Genomic DNA, 23,406 nt, shown 5'->3' on the forward strand with positions numbered 1-23,406 from the left:
CTGTCTTGCTAGGTGGCACAAAGAACTGAATTAATCTCTGCAAAACACGCAGCATGTTCTGGTCAGAAATGAGGAGGAAATGGCTAGTAGTACTCTTTTACCTTACTTTAAGTAGATGAAAACGGTAGGTTGCGTCCCCCCTGCACTAAAGGTAATAGCTGTCAAAGAGGGGAAAAAAAAATTGACTTACGCAGGTAGGAAAAATCAGACGCTTTCAGGGAGGAAAATTCATCTCTTCCTACCTTTAATCTAAAACAATTCAAGTGATGAGTTCCCTGCTCCCACAAATTCTGAACTGCCACCCAGAAGAAAACATTTACCCCTTTTCAAACCCCAATCTTTTATAATGCTCATATGACAGGTATGGCATTTGCTACACCCTAGTTCCAGGCTGAGGTCTGTTGCCAAATCAGGAAGTCGTTACAGTGGTAGAGGAGACCCTTTTTGGCACTGCAGTCATGCTGTAGGGGGACTGAGAGGAAGACAGACATTCAAAACAGAGTTTGGCACTTTGAAAAATGAATGTCTGAAATCCTCAAGATGCATTAGTTTTGTATTTACAGAAAGATAACTGGTACCTATAATCATACTTGGCACTAAAAAAAGATTTCATCCAGAGAAAATGCTCTAGAGATAAGTCTCCAATTAGAAGGGATGTTCTTTTTCACCAAACAGTGAAATATTTCACCTTGAAGTAACAGTGTGCTTTCCTGGTCCAAGTGAGGTTTCTCATCTCCACACTACTATAGCGCAGAAAAACGTGTGAAAAGAGTGTGCTAAGTTCTAATTCAAGACCATTAAACAGATTGAATTTGGGGAACGGGAACAGCTTATTTAGACATAGGTATCTTACCCTGATTTGACATCGGAGTCTTAGTTCTGTCTCTAGACAAAGACCTAGAAGCACAGGCATACAAGCTGCAGGTAAATATTACAGAGATGATTAAAATCTAACTTCATACAGGAACATGACAACCAAAGACAGAAGAGGTCAACAAAGTTGTAAAGTATCACAAAAGAGCTGACAAGCACGGTGAACAAAGTGCTACAATACCAGGAAATTTAAGAATGTGCTTTCAAATAGCCTGTCTGCATTTGGTTTTACAGACTTAAACTCAAATCCTGCGTAAAGTAACAAGCTAAAGCACCACCTTGCTGTCTTACATGAAGTATTGCCTTCTATACGTCATATGCCAACTGCTACAAAGCCCCTTACAAATTCTATGTAGGAGTTAGTTAACCAATTCCTCATCACAACCAGCTGAAGAAAAGAACTGACAATGTGGGAAGGTGGCCAACATAGCTTTTTCTTATTTGGTCCCGAATCTCATTATTTTAAGATCTGATCTAATCAAAAGCCTTAGTATTTGATCTGAAAAGCTTAATGTTTTCTGAAAATGAAGATTGCATCTGTTTATAATAAGCCTTGGCATAGATGTTATAGTAGTTCATCCACCAGTTAGATTCTTCCTACTGTGAGGAAGTTTGAGATGCTCTCCATACTTATATTCATGGATAAGAAAGTTTTGCTCTCAAGTTAATAGAGACAAATATTCATTGAGATATTTGAGAAATGCCAACTCACAATCTGAATCAAGTGTTAGAGGACAGGCCAAGTTAGACTTCTATGTTTTTAAGCAATCTTCAGTGACAGAACTATATTTTGCAGGCTTGAAAAGCTATTTTCTTATCTTGGATTACTAGTGTTTGCAGAAGGGGAAGGGAACAGATGGTCACAAGGCTAGTAAGTCATTGTTGTCACTTTTCACCCGTGTAGGGAAGGGGTAAGAAACTATCAAGCTTACCATCCTGAAATATTTTTTTTCCTTTATCATTAGAAATAATAGGCCAGTTTGCATCATTCACACAGAGGTTGATGAGCCTCAAGTATTCTACATAACTTGTGCTGTTTGCCTTTACCCTCCCCGAACTCTGCCCTGCCCCCATTGTGCCCTCTTCAGCTTCCTTTGGTTCTACAGTGTAAAGTGCCTCAGCGGTCTGTTCCTAACTGCAGGTTTAGGAGTAAGGCAGAGTTCACAACACCTCCTATCAGAACAGATCTTAACTGTGCTGGAGAACTTCACTGGTTTGTTAATAACAGTAATAGAGCTGAGGTTTCATGCCTCGCAGAGAATCATCACACTGCTTTTCATCAGCATCCCCACTCACTATCATGTCATGGGGAGAGCTGTCACATGGGAGAACCAGCTGTGAGAAATCATGCAGAAAGTCCTCTTCAGAGGCTAGCAGCAGCTCGTTCCATGCAGAGATGTCCAGCTTCCCTGAAGTACCACCGTACTCTTCAGGAAGGATCACTGGAGGAATGTTTTGATGAAGGGAATTCAGATCACAGCCATGAAGAAAAAACTGAAGAAGGAAGCAAAAGACAGCTTTAATAGTGCATATCAAACACTTTACAGCAAATTACTGAAACAGTCAACTAATGAGCTGATTTTGAGCTAAAGAGCAAATTTTAGAAGTGATGTCTTTATGGGCAAGTGGCAGGATACAACATTGGGCAGGTGCAGTTAGACACACTAGTGAGAGAAGCCTTGAGAGGTTCTAAGTCTAGTGCAGCTTAAATCCCAGCAAGACAGACTTGACATTTGCTAGCCTGTGCAGAGGTTACAAATTCAGCTCATCCCCAGGTTTGTTCATGGGATTTGAAATACTTATCCTTGTGGAAAAAAGCATCATCCTTTGCAACTGCATCCAGTCCTATGGCGAGAATACTAGTGCCACACAGGACGCTTGCATAAGGGAGGAGAGCAAGGAAGGGACAACACAGATTTTCTGTGACACCACCTCATAAACGAAGTGTTACTTGCCAAGGTAATCCAACCGCAGGGATGGCATTAGTGTCCTGAATACATAGCATATGTACTAAAGATCCATATTAATGTTATGCCAATATTAAATTCCTCAAAGCTTCTCTCTCATGAAGAATTTTCCCAACAGCCATATTTTAAAAATTAAAGCAGAAAAGATCAGTTAGATCGAGTAAATGGCACCAACGTTTTTCTAGCTGTGAGGTTTTTCAACAGTTTTTACTTGCAGCGGCCAAGCAAGGAATTTACAAACATTAGCATTAATGTTAAAATGACACAGATCCTTACCCGATTTGCTATCTTTTCCTTCAGAAAAGGCTTGATGATTGCAAAAATGCCTTTGAATATACGAGGCTCATTTATTATGTTAACGGCTTTTATTCGAATGGGGAATCCATCCTGAAGGGTAAAGAAGATTTTTTATAATGCAGTTTAAAAAACATTTGCCATCTTCCTCTTTTTGAAATCTCCTGAGACTGACTGCCAGCACAACCCACTGGCTCCCAAACTTCCATCTGAGGTACCAACATAAACCAATACAGCAACAGAAACACACCTTGTAATAAGGAATAGTCTTAAGATGAGATCCGTGGGCATAAAGTCAAGAGACAACAAAACCTCGCATCAAGAAATGTATTTCTGTCAGTGAATCTCCATTTCTTATGTTGTTCTTCATCTCCTCTGACAAAGATACTTAGGTAAGTACTGTCCTTTGAGTATTCCCAACCCTGATAAGGATGCAGTTACAAAGCGATATCCCTAGCTTCTGAGGAGTACACCACGCTCAGAGACAGAGGAGGCTGGTTCTAAAGTTGTGTCCAGCTACAGATTTGGTGCCCACGACACCCTAAAATGTGTTTTTATATAAGGAAGAAACCTAATATCACTATTTTTCTGCCATCCCAACTATTCTGTCATACTAACTGCAAAAGACAAGGAGGCTCTGATGCCAACAAAACAGTGTCTCCTATGTAAGACTGTTTAAAACAACAGTTAGTTATGGGATTTATGCTGGAGAAATTTATTTGCAGAAACATTTTTCTAAGGCAAAAGCTCACAATCAGCAATTAAGGTCTCATGTGCCACAGTGAAGTTTCTTTCCCTTATAACCAGCTCTACATATACAAAAGTGAGCAGTCAATGCTTGGAGTGAAAAGCAGGTAACATGTACTGCAGGAGTATTTTTTTCCTTATGAAGCTCATCTTTACAAGAGATGCAGCTCAGCAAGGCTGACACACACATTTATATACCACCCATACCTTTATGTCCTTCACCAACTTCAGCTTTTCTTTTGTGAATAGCTTCCACTAATAACAGTAGGACACAAATCACTTCATTTGTGCAAATTTAATACGGGTTCAGACAGTTAAATGACACATTTAGATCTTAATTTAAAGGAGTGAGCTCTTATATAGCCATTCATTAACTCACTAGTCTCATCTCCATAAACTCCCCTGATTGCCCATGTTCTTCCTTATCCCCGCCCCACCCCCAGATACAACAAAGAACATACCAGCTCAGGCCAGAATAAAAGTAATGAGGGAATGAACCCATTCAAGAGAAGTCTTCCTCATCTCACTCCTCCAGATAGCCTACTAAAACATCAACTAAAATCATCAGACCTTCCTGCCACTTTGGCCAGGTTACTCCTCCCTCCTTTCACCTTCCTATTTTGTACACCCCCACTTGTGCTCGCATCCTTGCTCTAACTTACTCTCCATCATTTTCCTTCCAAACATCTAGTTAGAGATCCTTTTTATTACTGTCTCTTTTGCTGTCCCCTATGCTGATGAAGCCTCTCTTCCTTCAGGGAGTGGATGGAAATCCTCCTCAAGTCACATCTATTTAAAATTCCTCTCTGCAAAATTTTTGCAGCAGTACTTGAACTTGCATTTGCCCAGTGGTCGGTGAGTGACCTGCTCCATCTTGGTTGACGGGAACCATTTAAATAACGAGCCCTTCCTCAGCATTCAGGCAAAACAGTGTCTCCTCTCTAACTGTGATTTACTGCTCTCTTCCTTACCACTACCAAGCAGAACTACTTTTTTCTGTTCCAACTCAAAGTTAGCATTTCTAATGCAAATTTAGTTGTAGGGATGCAAAAGTCAAAAAAAAGGCAAGTGAGGTAAGTTGGCAAGGGTCTGAGAAACTGGTTGGGCAGAGACATGTTTTAACTCTGCTAGTAAAAGCCAAGATGTTTAACTTTCTGTTGACATAGTCAAGAACTCTAGACACAGAAGCAGTCATTTACAATGCACAAGCTTATTTTCCCACCAGTTCAGGTCTTACCTGAAGAATTCCAATCACTTTTTTGGCTACAAAAGGACCAAAATGAGACGCCTTAGATAAGCTGACTCCTTTGTAGTCTGCCAGGATTACAATTCCATTCACCTGGGTCTCTTCGGACTGAATGAGTTTTTCTAACGTTAAGTATATGGCACGAATGTTCTCAGTAATCGGATAATTACTGGGTGTCCATCTGTCTGAGGTTACAAGACATGGATGGTAAGTCGGAGAGTAAATATAAGCTAACAATACACATTCCAAAAACTGATTTTCTATTTTCCTGGACTCTTAAAAGTTAGTCTGTAATAGCCACAGTCCTAGTTGAGAGCAGCCTTTCTTAAGCAAGAGATAAATGGCAACTCATGTTTACTTCAGGGAGCAAAGGCAATGGTTTTAAGAACCCCGTTCTCCACCCAGCACGGCTTATTAGAAGCAGTTTCAGCTCAGAAAGAAAGCAGGTAAATGGAAAGGAGGAGAATGAATGAAGAGAAATTTACAGCAAGCCTGGCAGCACCAAAAGCACACAGAAGGCTCCAATTGTTTACACGGGAGTCAAAGCCACAGGCTCCTCTCTCCACTTATTGTCAAAGCAAATTACAAGCTTCTAACCGTAGGCCTGCAGCCCTGTTTCAATTTGAGTTCCTACACAATAATTTTTCTTGAACCACCTAATACTTAATCAACCCACCTCACTGCATTTTTGTTTTGACATAACTGTAGTTATTGCTGACACAGGAAAAGGAACCGGTATAACGTTGGCTAACAACAAACGTGTTCCTTCACAAGTTAACTTTTACAGTTTCAGAGGGAACCCACATACTCTGCATAAGTAACCAGTGTTCACAGGAGAGCAAGAAACCGAGTTTTGGCCCAGACACAACTTGAAGACAGAGAATAAAGACATTCATGCATTTCAATACCTGGACGGATGCAGACAACATGGCGCCCTTCTGGGTCCAGACGAGGTAGCACAGTGACAAAACCAGACTCTAGGACAGGCTTTATTGCGGATGGCTTCAAATTATTGAAGACCTCAGGCCAGCTCCTCCTACAGGTGTGGTAGTTCACCAGAAGCTGAAGTGCTCGATCATAATCAAATTTCCTGGCTCTGAGGAACCTTAGCAAAAAAGCATCGTCCAGGCAGGTCCCCAGGGAGGGATAGTCTTTGCACACCATATCTCGCAGTGCTTGCACATCACGGAGCCTCCATTCAGGTTTCTCTTGGAGCTCTTCCCGGGCTTTGGTAATGAGATCAGGAGACAACGAGCAAACATACTTTGGCTGATCTGACAAGAACTCGTTGTCTGATGGGGACCCTGCTGACGGACTTGTCCTGGTGCAGTCACTGTCTCCTGACATAATGTAGCAGGAATCTGTCAAAAAACAAGCGCTACACATGACAAACAATACCATGCAGTAGCAAGCTTATTTATTATGTCCTGTATCCCTCCTTTTCCCTAGTGACAAGACTGCCCTTGCAAGAAGCAGCACTGCAGCCAGAAGTACAGTTCAGACATTTTAATTCTCTTCCTAGGATTAGAAAGTGCAGGTTTCTCTAATCTCTTAATCCTGCATAGCAGGTAGAAAACAACCTTGGATGAAAGCTAACCAAATGAAAAAAAAAATAGAATTACAGAGTTTCATTACAAAATACAGAATTTAATTTGGCCTAACATTTATTTCCTATATCAAACTGGAAACTAAAGCAAAGTAAACACATTGCAATTAGGCAGGATTCTCACATTTGGTCAAATTACACCCTCTTCTGAGAAAATGTCCTAGCTGAGCCCAGACAGCCAGGGGTTTTCATTAACTTCTCTGGCAAATAAGTACATCAATCAGCATGTCTGCCCAAGTAAACATTTTGAGCAATTCAGGAGGAGTGGCATTCAGGAATATAAGAAATGGCTGCAGTTCATAGACTGGATAAGTAAGTGAGAAAATTACAGACTCTTATGCCAGCACTGCATGGGTATTAAAGTAGGCTTCAATGTGCTGCCAATATTTCTGAACTAGGAGCTGAATTTCCAAATCTAGTAGCAAGTGGATAGAGAGGAGGGAAATATTATAAAATTACGAGTCTGAAGTACTTCCTGCAGCTTGACCTAGAACTGGAATGGAAAAATATGCCTTTTTTTCCTGCATTACTCCTATTCAGAGTCACTTACAACACAGTATACCACTCTTGCGCGTCACAAAGGAATCGCCTGTCAGAATAATACCTGTCCCACATCACCAGCTTCCCTCTTGCAGCTCAACTGCTTACTTCTCCCACACCTTCCCCAGGCTCCTTGGAGAAGATCCTGGGGTGCCGGGATCACTCACCCGGACATGTTTCATCTCGTTACAGGCCGGGCTGTGCAGGACTTGCACAGGCAGGCTCCTGCAGAGGAGCTGGCACCAGGGAGCAGCGCTCCCCCCCCTTCCCCAAGGCCGAGGGCCCCAAATCCTCGGCCTCTGCCCTGATGGCCTGAGCGGCAGCGCAGGAGCCCCTGAGGTGGGCACATGGGCGAGGAGGCCCCCACAACCCCTCAGCCCCGGTATTACACACAAACCCCACAGCCATCAGCTCCACACACATCCCCTCAGCTCCAGCATTACCCCCCCCCCCCCCCCATCAGCTCCAGCACCCTCCACCCCACGATCCCCACACCATCACGCAGCCCTACCACCAACACCCCCAGCCCCACATCTCCACCCCGGGCCCGGCCCCGCCGCCGTACCGGATCGCTCCCGCGCAGCAGCGCCGTCTCCAGGCAGCGGCGCCCCGGAACTATCACGGACACCCGGAAATGACGCACACAGCGCGCATGCGTGGTGGCGCCCGAGCCGTAAGGGGCGCTGCGGTGCCGGGCTGGGGGCTCTCTCCGGCAGCAGCGGCTCCCGACGGGTCCCCCGCTCCTGGTAAACCTCCCCTCGCTGGGCGAAACGATCGTGGGAGCGCCGCGCAGCCCCGGTGTGCTCGGCCGTGGGCCGAAAAGGCGGGTTTTCCCCTGTCTGGAGCATCGGTGCAATACGGCGTGAGGGAACCCGGATTCCCCTTCGCGGGGGGCGCTCCTGCCCTTTAATTGCACCTCATCCCGATCCGCGACCACGTTTCGTTACCTCCAGCCACGAAGGCATAGTTGCGTGTATTTCATGTATATGTATATAAAGCCCCCCGGAGCTGACCTTCGAGAGCAGGCATGCTCGGGTGGAGCCTGCCATGTCCTCGGGGCTTCTCCCTGCCAGGGCCGGGCCTTCCTCCCCCGCCTGGGGCCCAGCCGGTATCTGAGACAGCGGCGACCTCCGAGGCTGAGGAGAGAAGCGGCCGTGGAACGGGGCTGCAGCACCGTCTGCGGGCCCCGGAGCCTCTCCCTGCCTGCCAGAGCCGCCCCAGCCAGCCGAAAAGCAGAGCAGGGGCAGAACCACCGGGTCAGAGCTCGGGGAGCCTCACAGCAGGGTCCAGGCAAGTGCAGCTGGCTCCTGCGTTGGGATGGGAGTGGGGCCCAAGAGACGTGCTGGCTGCAGCCAGAATTTGAATGCCAACAGCAGGACTACATGCTAATAAATTTTTTTTTTTCTTTTTTTTTTTTTTTTGTTGTTTGTTTGGTTTGGTTTTTGAGAAGACAGAAAGCCGCATCCTGTAGGAGTTCAGATGGTGATGCCTGACCTCTCTGCATGGAATTTCTAATAAAAAAGATGGTCACTCACAGGCTTGCGGCATTAGAAAGACCTCAACAGGGAGTTCTGGGGAGAGGGGAAAAATAACACTTTTAGCCCCACTGATTAATTGATGCAAAGTGAGACTGCAAAACGGGCTCTGCATCTTGCTGGGGACTGTCCTCCGGCTGAGCGTCTCTGTGAGCTCTTTCCTCTCGGCTGTAATCCGTGTTTTCAGCCAGGAGAGGGAGTCAAAGATAGTTAGACAAAGAGCAGAAACCCCAGGAGCCCACAGTAGGAAATAAGGCCTTTCTGCAGCATCTGAGATTCGGCTCTGATTTATTTCTCTTCCAAGGTTTCGTCCTTCCAATGTGGAAAATATTTCAGTGACGCTATGCCTGGCAAGAGGTATGCCAGCGTGGCAGTGAATTGAGTGTGCCACAGGTGTTTACCTGCAGAGAGACATTTCAGAGAAGGGGAGTACATTGATTCAACCCTGTGCTGATACTCCAGTCCAGCCCTGTTTGGGTCCAGCCAGATCAGAGCTGGGTGCAACCTGGCAAGCTGGTGCCCTAAGCTGGGACCAGTTTGGATCTGTGTGAATTAGATCTGTTGATGATGTTGTTCCATGCCCTTTCCAGTAGACTGTGGGATAAATGAGGTTGGAAGGGACCAGTTTGGATCTCTGTGAATTAGACCTGTTGATGATGTTGTTCCGTATCCTTTCCTTTTCCTTTCCCTTTCCAGATCATGGGATAAATGAGTTTGGAAGGGACCTTAGGAGGACAGGAGACCTTACATTGCTCCTGTTTCCATTCATACAGCTCCTGGGCACAGAGGCCTGCAGCGCAAGCATGAGAGAAGCAGCCAACTGGGACCTGGAATCCCAAGGCAGAGGTAAGAGCCTGAAGCTGGCAGCTGCAGACACAGTTTGGAGCGAGCTGTCTCTGGGTCAGAGCCGTCCCTCCAGAGGGAGGGAGGAAGGGAGGTGGTGTGTGTTGTGGAGATGGGTCTGTGGCCTCACAGCTGAAGGGATGAAGAAGGTTCCCAAGTGCATCTGATCCAGCTAATTGCTGAAATTAGCAGAGAGGCAGGGCAGATCTGAGAAAAGGCTTAAAAACACAGGAGAGCTGGGAAATACTGGAATGGCAACAGGAGTTTGTGTTACAGGTTGCAAAATCTGGTTGGAATTTGCACACCTTAAACAAGGGAGGAAAATTTAGCAGGGAGGTGGCAGTTCCTGAGCTGACTGGTTAATAGCTGCTGCAACAGGGTGTTAGGAGTAAGCAGGGATGTTTGAAAAGAGTGACGTGTGAAGGAAGCTCTGCTTTGGGGGACAAGAAGGGCAAGAAGCAAGTGAGAATCAGTAGTAATCGCACTGAGAAATATGAATAAGGATATTAAAATAAGAGCAAGAGCCTTAGGCAGGTAAGAGAGAGTAAGGAAGGAAGGCAGAAGTGAGAATACTGCATAGTGAAGAAGGACTGAAGATGAAATATAATTTGGGGATAGTCCCCAAATGAAGCAACTACCTTACCTCACTTTTCCTTAGGTGGGGAATGTTGACTTGAAGAGAGTGGTAGGTGGTGAATGGAAGTGAGGGGTTCAAGCACCAAGCCAAGTTGTAGGGGGAGTTTTGAAGTACTGGCACATGAAATCACAGGAAAGGTAGTAAGAGTTTCTATAATTTACTCTAACTGGTGTTGGCATCCTGTGACTAGAAACTAGTAAAGGCAGGACCTGCCTATAAGGAAGTAAAAGCTGAAAACTGAAAACAAACATGCAGGTACTGACAGTCCTCCCCTAGCTGGAGAGTTTTGTCCTTACCCACAGCTGCAGGAGGGAGAAGGACATACTGCACCACATGTGTGCAACCCTCCCCAGCCAAGAGGAGATAAACTGCACCAACTCTGCCACTTCATCAGCTCCAAATCTACAGTATTTTGCAGTAGCTTCAGTCAGGACTTTTGGTGCCTGACCTTGAGAGCCACACCTGGAGCCCCATGGGGGATCCAGCCCTCCTCATGTTCATCTCTTCTATCACATGCAATACATACCTTTCTCGGCTCTTCTGGGTGCTCCCGCGCCCTGCCGTTGTGTTATAAATGAATGGCTGTTGGTGTTGGTTGATATTTAATGAAGTCCATGTAATAGTCTTCACTCATTTACTTATCCGAACAGTCTTAATATCCAGCCTGGGAAAGTTATCTTGGCTTCTTTAAGCTTTTCCACCATTAGCAATAAACATTTTACAGTCTTGGCAAGCTGAGGCCAAAAAGAGAGCATGACTTCAAACAGCATTGCTCACAGAGAAGGCTTTAAACTGATATTAAATCACTAAACTGTGCAAACATAACAGTACTATAATAAAGATAATCTATGTACAGTTCAGGCCAAGAGGGGCTCTGGTCCTTGGGGTACAGGTGGAACCTCTGGGCCCCACAAATTACACAACCCTTTTGGGCAGCTCCGTGTCAGAGCAGAGAGCCCACCAGTCCCGTAGTGCGGGGCAAGGTCTGCCCACGCATGGGGCTGCGTTGTATCTCATGCCCAAGCTGCTTCTATTGCACCAGTCCAGCAGCATGGAAAGGGCTGTTGGGGAATGGAGCCCTACTAATCTTCTCAGCCAGGGCCACACCAGGCTGGTGTAAACCTGCTCTGGACACGGTGCCCAGCCCACAGGGCACTTGGCTGTGAGACAATCCAACAGCTATTCCTCCACACTCAAATGGTGAAGTGACTAAGAAAGTATGCCCTAAATTACCATAAATATTCATAGTCTCAAAGCCTGGAAGTGTACATCTACCAGGACAGCCTTCCATGCCTGCTCCCACCCTGCGTGTCGTGGTGTGAGGAGAGGATCTCGTAGATGACAACCTCACTTGTGAGAAGCAGACGCTATGCTGCAGAGGACTGCCCCTGCTCTGCACATGCTCTCCCCATGCACGTATGGCAGGCCAGACCTGTGTGTACAGCTATGGGAACAGGCACTAATACGCAAATGCATGCAAATCTGTAGGATCTGCTGCTGAAGCAGCTGTACGCAGGCAGGCACCCCCCACCCAGGCACATAAAGTCGTGCTAATGTGCAGTTAGACCACCAGGAAGCCAAGTGTGAGGTGCAACACAGACATGCAGCCGTACCCAGCCAAGGCTTTGAGAGAAGACTTCCCGCCCTCCTTGGCTTTACTAGCTTCAAGACCAGTAATGTTTTTGCAAAAGCTTGGAGAGAAATGTGCTTGGCAGGACCTCTGAATGTAGTTTAATTTACTCTGAACTGAGACAGTGTTTTCTCAGTCGTTCATCTTGTTTCATGGTGCCTTTGCACACTGGAGGGAAAGCAGCTGTCTCCGTGGTAGGATGGGTCCCTGGCAGGATTAGCCTTCCCAGGGGGCTGTGAAGGTGCTGCTCAGGGACCTATTCTCCTTGCCAGCCCCATCACGGCCATGGCTGCAGTGCTGCTGAGTGTGTTAGAGCAGTAGAAACACTTGGATTTGCTCCTGCAGGAACCTGGTTGGTAAATGGTGTAGGATACTTTCCAGGGGCAGGACAAGAGAAGCATTGCCACTCCCTGGGTTGGACTGGGTGCTTCTGCTCTTGGGGCTTTTAACCTGGTGCCCATCACAGGCCCTTATATCAGTGGGAAGGAGCAAAGCAGGTTTGGGTGTTGGAGTAAGCCCAAAGCAGTGTCTCAGGCGCTTGCACAGCCTTGTGGTGAAGGAATGCAGCTGTCTGGTGGGCTGTGAGGAGAGGAGCTGCATGCAGGAAGTAGCAGGATTTCAATGGAAATAGAAGAGCCTGCAATGCTGGAGCTACCTCTGCTGCCTCCTCCGTGGGCATGCAGCACAGCAAGTCTCCAGTATGCTCTCCCAGCTGAGTAGATGCTACTCTTAATCCCACACTTTAAGGTAATTTTAAGAAAGGGCTAAAAACCACCCAGAAGTGAGGATCCCAATGGTTTTCTTTCATCTGTGCCAGAAGGGCTGTGGTCCAGAGTCAGGGATTCTGGCTCTGGCACTAAGGTTTCTCTTTGCTGCTTCTGCCTCAAGCTTTTGTCCTCAACTGCTTGCCATCTTAGCTGGTAGATGAGCTGGGGACTTCCACATCTCTTTAGGTGGACCTTTAAGGCTCTGAGTGGATCCTAGGATATGCATGAACCAGCGCACTCCATGTCAGTAGTTAATGGTAATACTAACCCGTGGCAAGGATTAATTAATAGGTTCTTTAGAGGCACAGTGAGGTTTTGGAGAGTCCTGGAGAGGAACAGAAAAGTGTATTATTGAGTTACTTTATTGTAATGATTTTCCTGGTCAGTGAGGGGGAACAGGTCATGTTCCAGCCAGTGCTAACGCCTAGGTTGGCAGCTGCGGTGAGGGATTCTTGTCTAGTGCATGATGCTTTCTGCTGTGGGTTTCTATCTAGGCAGGTCCCTCAAGCAGCTCTTGCAGTTCTTATTGCACCCGTGGCAGTTTCTAGGAGGAAGTAGGGAAACACAACAGCTCTGCCAGACCAGCGTCTGGTGTGGGGTTTCCCGGGCTCAGAAGAGCTCCCTGGTCTTCCTGTGTCCATGGGGTCACAAGGGACCGCAGGTCCCAGCCAGGCAGAGCTGCCAGACGTGCAGGACTGAAATGGAGCATGGCCTGCAGAGCCCAGTGGTTTGTGTAACCCATATCTTCTTCTGCAACTGATCTCCCAAGTTAGGGGTGGCCTCAAGCCTCTGAAAGCTGACGAGGCAGCTACAATCAGGCAAGCCTGGCATCACTTCAGGTCCAAAGCCAGAGTAACCCTTGGAAATACAGTTCCCAAACCACCTTTCTTCCCAAGACCCAGGTTAGACTCAGAGCTTTTGTCCCCCCCCGGGCTTGAACTGGGACCACTCTGTTGACCCCAGCAGCCTCTTCTGTCTTACACAGGACACAACTGAAGGACGTGACTGCAGTTGTGTTTGTGCCAAGCTCCCTCCACGCCTAACGAAGCTGACAGTATATTGCCATTTTTATTGGCCTGGCTGGCAATTTTTCAGGTGCTAGGTGTGTTTATGATTATCAGGGTCACACCTCAATTAGGAATGGGGAGAGGGATTTTAAACATATCCAGTCCTTACCCTTCCTCCTTCAGCCTCTCCGAGTGGAAAGGGATTGTGCAGTGCATGGCCTGAATTCCCAAACTGGTTGGTGATATTTGCACTCAGCCTTGAGGGAACTAGCCAGCCTGGCACATAGAATCGCCTGGCTCAGCAGTGCCACGTTGCTGAGCCGTCCCTGCTGCCTCTTGTTGTTCATGACTATCTGTGCCTGCGTGTGCACTTGCAAGTTTAATAGCAGCAATAGTTGCTTTTGTCAGAGATGATATGCAGGCCATAAAACTCGTTTGCCGTTCTTTTTTTTCTCCCAGCTGAGATATGAAAGCTGTGGCAAAGGCTCCAAAGCCTGTTGGCTATTTCAGATGAAGGTTATATAAGGAATGTGAAAAGAATGCATTTCATAGTGGCCAGAGGACCTAAAAATACCACTTTCACAGATCTTTGCTTGGACATTGTGTAAAGATTTCACAGCTGGAGATACTACTCTCCAGGAAATCATCCTTAGTCTAGGTTGCAAGCACAGAAGAGGACAGTAAAAAGTTCTTGTGTCCAAAAACAACACAAGGAAGTTGTGTCTTAAAGGCCGATAGAAGCTGTCCTTACAGCAGCCATCTCCTGTGACATGGGACATTGCCTGTGGGCTCCAGGGAGCCCAGCAGGATAAAACACAGCCCATGAGTGGCAAGGCCAGTGTCTCAGCTTGATTCCAGGCTGGAGTGACAGAATAATTGAGGGTTGGGATGGAGGATGCCACTTAGGGACAAGGTTGTCTCTGGGGCAGTTTGTGGGTTTTTTTTCAAGTGAGCTGAATCCAGCAATAAGAAACCTCCTGTAGGGACTGCACTGATTTAAGATTAACCAGGTAAAGGGCAACCTTGATAGAGCAGTTCATGGGATTTATTGCTTCAGAGATTTGATATTACATATATGGAGTTTTTAGGGCATATACCCAGGCAAAACCAACCGTGGGTCACAGGGTTCCTGTGGCAGACAGAGGAGTCCTCATTTTTATTCCACGTTAAAGAGAAGGAACTAACTTCTTTTCCTCCTCTTGACTGGACTAACCACTCAGTTGCTGTGTGTGCGTGCTGAGATAACGCCTATCCCGCAACTGCTTTTGCTGACATTGTTCAGGCATTCAGCAATGGCGTCAAGACTGTAGATCATCACAGGTGCACACGTGTTGAGGGCATGCTATTTGAGGTCCGTCCTGTTCTGCTGGGTCCTTGGCCCCCGAGCGGAGGCAATCTCTAAGTTCTGTCTCCACATAGTCCTCAAACGCAGCTCTGAATCTCATTCCTGCATCTCACACCTGCTGACAGTTTTCACCAGCGTGACTGTCGTTGGAAAGCCACTGGATGTGCAGGTGGGATGGAAAATCAGGCTGCTTCTTAAGCCCCCATACCTGGGATGAGACTGCCCACCTCATTTCACCTTGAGGGTGGGAGATGGGGGGACATGAGGGGCATCTGCTGCAGATCAAAGCTGAAAATGCTGAATGTTGTTCCTCCCCAGATACCTAATCTTTACAGCCATCTAGACCTCTCTCCCTTCTTCCCGTTATCTTCCTGGGCATGCTACAGCTGAGAGCAGGGTCTCGTGATCAGAAAAGCAGGTCATTAAGAGCTTTCTCTAATTGTTAGTGTATTTCTTCACCTTTACAACCAGTGACAAATTGACTTTCACTTTATCATCTTATTGTGCCCTGTAGGCTCAGTCTGCCTTTGGCTGCACCTGCTGCCAGGAGTGGGTTGGCTGTGTGTGAACCAAAGTGGAATCATCACCCCAAAGTGCTCAGAAATTACCTTTGAAATACAGGAGGGACTTAGAAATGAACATGTTTGAAATGCTAATAACATATTTTGGCTTCCTTTGCTTGGCTTTCGGAGTGTGGTTACTTCAAGTCTTTAGTCTCTCTGGAATCATGAAAGCAAGTATTTATTCTTCATGTTTGTTTTTCTTTTAATGAAAATTGGGATTGTCGTTCAATCTTATGATTCCAGCACACATGGCTTCAGGACAGACATCAGCTAACATGAGGCTTGCCAGGAAATAGTGACAGCTGGCGACAGCATCAAACACTTGTTTGGGCTTTTTCCTCAATACACATATGCTTTGTGCTCAGACCAATGAGGAGTAAGCTCCTTGATTTAAAATAAATCCTCCCAGAAGGAAGAAATCCATCTGTCTGGGAAAAGTTAGAAAATATTTTTGCATTTATTTCTTTTTTTTTTTTAATGAATACAAACTCTAGTGAAGAAATATTCCTCTGTTTCCATTGGAAGGCAGTAACCAGCAAAAATTAATGTACAGTATTGAGGAATGTTTGGTGCAAATGGACCAAAAAGGATTCCCCACAGAGTATCTCTACGTACAGGAAAAAAGGTTGCTGCAGTTGGAAAAGACAGCCTGGTTATGACAGGTTTTTTGCATTTAATCTCCCAATTATAAACAATCAATGTGATTTACAAAATAATTTACAGAAAATGATTGGATTCATCATTGCAATAAATTACTCGATATGATGCCACCAGCGTTGAGAGACAATACAACACTTCTGACACCGTCAGCGCAAGGTGAGTTGTTTCATTTTTGCATTGGAAATCAAGGGACAGACCTACAGCTCCTCTGGCTGGGCTGGCTCAGATTCATCCCTCCCTGGGACCTCTCGGCAGCCGTGGTTCCACCAGCTTCATCTTCCCAAGAGGCCAGCACCCCACATAGTCTATGGTTAGTTAGAGCTGCTATCACCTTGCACTGCCAAAAATGACTCAGGGCTGAAGTCGTGCAGGGCTCTGCAAGCCCCAGCCCTGCCGGCAGCCGGAGAGCCCGGGAGGGCTCTTTTCCAGGTTTCAGCTGTAAACCAAAGGTCAGATCTGCGGGGTTTCGGCACAGGCAGGCACAGAGAAACAGGGACTGTGGCAGGGAGGGAGCAGGGCAGGCGGGTGCAGAGCCAAGGCTGGGGCAGACCCAAGGGACTTGGGAAGACAGGGTCTTTCCTTGACCTCTGTCATTCTTCTCGGTAGGGCTCAAAGCATTGTGTTTGTGAGGTTGCTGCCCTCAAACCCTCTGAGGTCTGAAGGAGCCGTGACAAATCCTGTTATGAAGACCTATAAATCTGTTATGAGCCACTCATTCTGAGCTGAGGGAGTGGCACTGGACTGGACAAGTAGATTATATGGCATATCTTCAATTAAAGCTGGGTCTGAGCTGAGATCCTGGGTCACAATGCTCCCAGCACTTAGGCAGCCCAAGACCTTGGTCCAATCTGTGAGGCTCAGGCTCTTCTCACCCTCACAGGTCTCTCCCCTTCATGCATCCTTCCCCCTTCCCTCTGCTTCCTTCCAGATAGGCTTCCAGTGGTCTTCTGACTGCGGAGAAGCAGTAGTGGGGCCAGTGATATTTTGGGCAGTGCTGCCCACTGCCAGCCTGTATGGGGGTGACCCCCATCCCTTAGCTGAAGTCTCCTGAATCTCATGGTCCCCAGCTTCCCAGTCCAGGTAGCGAGGAGGCAGTAAGTTGTGTAAAGGAAGGATTTGGCAGTGGTTGCCTCTCTGAGTCTTGTGGTGGGAGGGCAGTCATGGCACAGAAATAACAAAACCCATCAAAAGGCAGAAGGATCCATATAGTGGAGAATCCTGGTGGGCCAAACTTTGCCCCAATATCAGCTGAACAGTTTTGTTAGACCTCACTGGGGATGTTAGTTTGCTGGAGGGTGACACCATGCAAAGATCTGGGACTAGCCAAGGCTGAGGAGCTATTCTGCCAGTGCTGCTTGGGCAAAATGCACGTGTTTCACCTGTTGCGATGCTCCTGGGGGAGACTCCATCTCCATCAAGTTTGGCTGGCCTGGGGACTGTCTGGGGAGCTGGCACGGCTGCGGGAGGGAAGCCCTCCATTCACACAGCACAGAGAATTGCTTGTTCTCAGGGTCTGGTGTGTGCTGCATCAACGCTGAGAGGTGGCAATGGGGGAACAGATAGCTGTGCTGTCCCCAGCCAGTCACTGCAACCTCCCCACAGAGGGAAGCAGAAATCTGGCCCTTCTTACAAGGACTGAGGGTTTCAGTAAGGCTTCAACCTTAGTTCTGGGACTGGGGGCTGCCCATGGCACATGCTGTCCATAGCTGCAGGAAGACAGCTTTTGGTGGTGGTAGACTAGTCCAATAAGCAAGTCCGTGTGTTTGCACCCAGTGGCCTCTGGATGGCTTCTCTTTTCACAGTGGCAGAGTCAATTTGGGTTTTTCTCCCACATGGTCTTCTAAATGAGGCCAGCTGGTCTGCAGATTGCTAGATGACCTCCTGTTTTGTGATGGCGGGTTGCGGGATGGAGGTGGGCTGTTTTGCCACGGTTGCAATGGCTCCAGGCAGCAGCTTATATTGCTCTGGTCCTGAGCCTGCAGGTGGAGATGGCTGTGGAGTTTCTGGAGTAGCTACAGGGAGAGAAATAAAATTAGAAGACTTGACAGTACTGGGAACCGTCCTCAGTTTGTGCCACATTCAGGTGTAAGCAAAGCAAAGGTTCTCTAGCAAAACCATAGCTCCAATTGTATGCTGCAAGGCAGCACGGACACACAGGCGTGGTTAGATGACCTGGAAGAGCCACAATAACAAATACTGAAGGAGGGGAGCTACTGGAATTTTGTCCTGTACTGGCCACTTTTTTGGTCATCTGGGGTTGTTTCAGCCCAAATTCCCAGGTGGTGGCCCTATGTGGTGGACCAGATTCTCCTGTGGTTTTGCAGAGGGCAAAGTGAGGTGTGTCTGAACTATTCAAGGGAAGAGGGGTCTTTCCACCAATTTCAGTAGGCACTGAATGCAATCGTTTATCCCTAAATTTAAGGGCCATTTAAAGTTACAGTCTGCTAGGGAACATCTTACTGAATCAGTTAGTCTAGCCTAATCTAATCTAACCCATCTCTCTGTCTTTCCCTCTTTTCTGCATTGGAATTTCTCACACGGTCATTATCAGAGACTCTGTCTTGCATGGAAATTTCCTTGCAAGGTAGAAACTACCTCCACAGGCATGCTGGAAAGCTCTTGGTTTCTCCTGGGAGCTCTGCATGTGTCTGGCAATACTCACACATCTGCCCGTTGTGCATCTGAGGAGGCATTGTGTTCGCCACAATGACGTTTGTTCCTAGGTTCTCCTGGATCAGATGAGGGTGCAGGGGGTGGTGAGCATGCGGTGTTTCACTTGATGACCCTAAAAATGTGCATATGATGTTAGTTGCCACGATGACAGACAGAAGGAGACAGTTCAGAAGGGCAGACCCACTGCACCAAAATGTCCAAGGCTTTGTGCCTGATCAGATTGTGCATATGTGATTGGAGCACACTCTTCCCATCTTCCTCCATGGTTGCCTGGGGCTCACTAACCCATGCCCGCTGCCTGCATTTGCTCTTGTACAGGATTATATTCCTGTCCTCCTCAGTCACACCTCCATGTAAAGAATAGCACAGTGGCATCTTTTCATTTTGTTTTGTCCCATTGGATGCTCCTAGTAGAAAATCTGGGACACTCTTTCAACCTGACCTTTCAGACTTGTTTTTATGACTCCTTCTGACACAGAGGCTGAAGTGGCTGGCTGGTAGGAGTTTGGGGGTTGCACTGAAAGGCTCATCTACGTGCAGAGGGGATGCCTCTCCATAAACAGATGCACAGCTAATGCATCTCTTTAGGTGAGTAGAAATGGACGACCCTTTGTTACTACTGCCAGTGACAGAGGGAGATGATTTTGTGTGAGTCGAGGGCTGACCTGCATCCAGGCTGCCTCTAACTTTTTCAAGTAGGAGATGATGGCTATGGAGGTTCTCAAGGGGATAGTGATCAGGGAGGGCTGAGAGGCTTTTTGAAGGACCCTCAAGTACTCACCTCCCAACAGCATCTCCTGCAGCAGGTTGTCAATCTTAGCCATGCCAAAGAGCTTGACAAACTGGATCTGCTCTATCATCTGCCAGGTGATGCTCTGCAGCACAGGCAGCAGCAGCAGCAGCTCCCCAAAGCGGCCCCGTGAGTCATATTGCCGGTCATTGATGTAGTCCTCCAGGCTGACCTGCACCTGGTACCGCATCCGCTTGATCTTGGAGGGGTCGCTCAGTCCTTTGGCATCTGAAATAACGCACAGAGCAAAATATCCAGGCTGCTTCCCTAGGAACTGCCCTTCAGTAATAGCATGAAGTCTGGGTGCAGGCTGAGGTGAGCTGTCTCTGATTCTGTACCGTCTGCTATAATGGATGTTTTTACTCTTCATAGGCTGACTTCTCCCCTCCCTCCAAGAACAGTTTAGCCCGGAGAGGAGACCAGGCAGCATTTCCATGACTCGGGGCCAGTATTAGTCGGCATAACCCAGACTAGTCTCTTCTGATGGTAACCCTCACCAAGCTGGAGCATACCTGGGTCAAAGAAGATTATGGCTTTCAAGCAGGCATATTCATTGTCATCTATCTGCAGCTCCTGGAAGGGGAGGACCAGCTCATCCAGGATGCGGATGGCCACGCGGTTCACCTCCACCAGTTCGGGGCAGTTCCTTGGGATGATGTGGTCATTTCCTTTGGACAAACAGCACAGAGACCATCACCTTATCATTGCCCAAGACTTATCAAGGGTGGCAAGGAGTTCCAAACCCAGGTAACCAATGCTGATATAATTTTGAGAGTGGAAAACTTAAGCAGTTCCTCCTCTGCCCCCTCCCCGGCTCAGCCCACCAGAAATGCTGATCTGTATTGCCAGAGCAGCCTCTCCTTACTCAGGAGTCACTCAAGCGAGGAAACGCTGAATGAAGAGCAAGAGCCTTTTTCTCAGTCACACCACAGCCTGCTTACACAAACCTGGGGGAGCAATGTGAATGTTCACAGTCCCCTAACTTTGCCTTGATGTAAATATCAGCTGGGCCTAGTTGAACCCAAAGGTTGTGCTAAGCTCACTAAAATACAGAAGAGATCGAGCCACCCCTCTGCAAAAAGGATGCCCACAAACACTGAACCACCCTCTCCTTCATCGCAGCAGGGAAGCTTTGCAGAAGCAGATGGGCCAGGAGCAGAGGTGCATTCTTTACCTAGCAGCAAGACATCCTTGAACACCATGGACCTCTTGGCGGCTCCCAGTAGCAGATGTTCTCCTGCATGTGCTCGCAGCAGTGCTACCTGCAAGGGCACAGAAAAGTTATTTGGGTGATGCAGAGACAGAGACAAGTCCGTGATTTCACATAAGCAAGAGGGAAAGCACAGCATTCTTGTACTGAACTCAAGGATGGGGAGTGAGAGACCCTCTCCTGTCACAGTCAGAGGTAAAAAAATTGTTTACTACTGTGCATAAACAGTTACAAATCCAGCAGAACTAGTAGATAATAGACAGCACCTGAAACATCTTCATGGCACACGTCATGAGCAAGAACATGCTAGACTGTCCCAGGACCTCATGCCAGCAGTGGGGTGTGTTCACAGTGGGCCGTTTGCCGACAAAGCAACTCCTACCAAGCGCAGAACCAGGGACCATGCTCCAGCCTGGGAATTGGGGAGAAGTACGATCCACTGCTGCGGACAATTGCTGTCCCTCTGGGCTGTGCCCACCTCCCACTGAAATCACGTTCATGGGCACCCACGTCTGCTCGGCTGTTGGGGTCACCCTCTGGACATCCGTTCCCTCTGCCGCAATGGGCATTTGGGCCAGGGAAGACAAAGGGATGTTTTTCTGCCCTGACGTTAATGATTGAAGTGTTTCATTTTACACCCTCCAGTGGCTCCTGAGAATGTTCTGTATCTTTTGCCCTCCTTCAGTTAAAAATTTCAGAGATTTAGGCAGAAACAGAAGTTAACGATTGGACAGCCTAACACAGAGGCTTCTTAATGTCCAGCCAGGAGCCTCTGCTGGAGAAAACAATCATTAAACATTAATGGAGAGACTCTGAAAAGTGTATCCTGATGGGAATGGTCCCCTTTTCCAGTGTGTTATCCCTCAGCATCTGACAAAGCCAAGAGAAGTCCTACCCTACCAGAGATACCAGGAGGATGTGTCACCCATAGAAGAGAACTCTGGTTAGAAAAGGTGTTGATGTCTGAGAGAAGGATTTTTTTTTTTTTTGCAGTTGGTGAAAGAGAGTTATGCAAAATAAACAGAGTGGAGGTCCTTGCAAAAAGACTACACACACATGATGCTGGGGAGCCTTTATCTGTATGCGAAAATCTAACCTCTTTCTATCACTATCCAAACATGGGTGGATGCGTTAGCAGAGCTGCTTGTAATTACCAGAGCTGCACAAAACTGAGCTTTCCAGGCCACCTATGTGATGAAACTTTGAGAAGGATGGAAAAACTACGAGTCCCAAGGGGGAGCAGACCCCTCACATAGAAATCTCCTGCCTAATGCAAATTCAGGAAAGCTCAGTTTGGAACCACCTTTTTTGTTTACTTCAACAAGGCAAAACTGTCTCATTTGAGATTTGTTCTTGCAGTGATCAACCTGAGATAGATCATTCCATTGTGAACTAGGATAAACATAAAAGTAGTAACACAACAAAGTGGAACTATAACTTTGAAATGAAATGGCTTTGCCCCACCAAACCCAGTACTTTGACATTTTGGTGCAGAGGAAGAACGACGGGTCAGGTATGACCTTTAGTATAAAAATGTTGGCAGAGATGATTCATTCTCAGGAAACATTTTAATGGCAATGTAACAGCATTTCCCAACATGAAATGTTCCTACTGGACATGTCTTGACTGGCTTGCACAAGTTTTGTTTATTCCCACTCCCTGGCATTTCTGTCCTTCCTCCTGCACTCCCCTGAGCATCTGCTGCCTCTGTTCTCACACTGTCCTTCGAAAGCATGGATGTCCTTAATTGATTAGTTTTAATGCAGCACAATCTTTCCTCGCAAGCCTTTTGGGACAGATTGGGAACTGCCCATGATGGGTAACAGCTGGTCATAGCAGAAGACCTGTCTCAGTTGGGAGCAGCCTGCGCAGCATGCTGGGAGCAGCCGCTCCCCTGTGGGAAGGCAGCGTTCGGACAATGTTGTGTTTAGGTTTTGTTTTCTTCTTTGAGAAATTTTGCAGCCCCACAATTGTAAAATGAGCTCATGTGGAAATTGCTGTAGTTTGCAGAGTTATTAACCAGGTTTACTGCCTCTGTTCCAAAAGGCACAAGGGTACAATGGGTTATGCAGAGCTGCCCCAAGCCTCCGCTGGGCTGCAGCCTGTTTGCCGTGTGAAAGTCATTTGCTACTGGAATGCATTTTGGTTTTCATAATTTTTGAGTTGTATTTGCCTTAGGAGTTTAATGGATTTCTTACCATTTTAAACAATTTAGTGCTTGCACACAATAAAGAGGGAAATATGCTGCTGTGTTAACAACACTGAATTCCCCAAGGCTCTGTGCTGCTGAGTGATTACTGAAGAGCTCAGATTTAGGGGGTTTTGATCAGTTGGATACTCTCACTTTCTGGATATCCTTTTTCTTCATGATATAAAAATTACCTCTAGGTCAACAGGGCTGGAGACTGATCCTGGCTGAAGAGAACACATGCTGATTTTGTGACTGTACACTAGGCAGATTGGAAATACCTTC

The 23,406-nt window shown here is 47.0% G+C and overlaps 2 protein-coding genes across 4 annotated transcripts in view; both read right to left on the bottom strand.

Annotated features, from left to right (window-relative positions):
• Positions 1 to 1,953: 1,953 nt before the first annotated feature.
• On the bottom strand, positions 1,954 to 6,717 carry TTPAL (alpha tocopherol transfer protein like). The gene is made up of 4 exons (XM_082490913.1): positions 6,036 to 6,717; positions 5,119 to 5,312; positions 3,117 to 3,227; positions 1,954 to 2,367 (listed from the first exon to the last, which is right to left on the bottom strand). Exons 1-4 carry the CDS (start codon positions 6,526 to 6,528, stop codon positions 2,092 to 2,094), a joined length of 1,074 nt encoding a protein of 357 aa, XP_082347039.1. The 5' UTR covers positions 6,529 to 6,717; the 3' UTR covers positions 1,954 to 2,091.
• Positions 6,718 to 18,129: 11,412 nt separating this feature from the next.
• HNF4A (hepatocyte nuclear factor 4 alpha) overlaps positions 18,130 to 23,406 on the bottom strand; it is a gene marked incomplete at both ends in the record, with an annotated part of 35,277 nt that continues 30,000 nt past the window's right edge. For all 3 annotated transcript variants that reach the window (XM_082491080.1, XM_082491078.1, XM_082491079.1), the window contains 5 exons: positions 18,130 to 18,272; positions 18,923 to 19,045; positions 19,715 to 19,951; positions 20,236 to 20,391; positions 20,898 to 20,985. In XM_082491080.1, coding sequence (XP_082347206.1) covers positions 18,130 to 18,272; positions 18,923 to 19,045; positions 19,715 to 19,951; positions 20,236 to 20,391; positions 20,898 to 20,985 — 747 coding nt within the window. The remainder of the gene's footprint in view (positions 18,273 to 18,922; positions 19,046 to 19,714; positions 19,952 to 20,235; positions 20,392 to 20,897; positions 20,986 to 23,406) is intronic.

The sequence above is a fragment of the Vanellus vanellus genome (genome assembly GCF_965231255.1).
Source record: "Vanellus vanellus genome assembly, chromosome: 15".
Classification (NCBI taxonomy): domain Eukaryota; kingdom Metazoa; phylum Chordata; class Aves; order Charadriiformes; family Charadriidae; genus Vanellus; species Vanellus vanellus.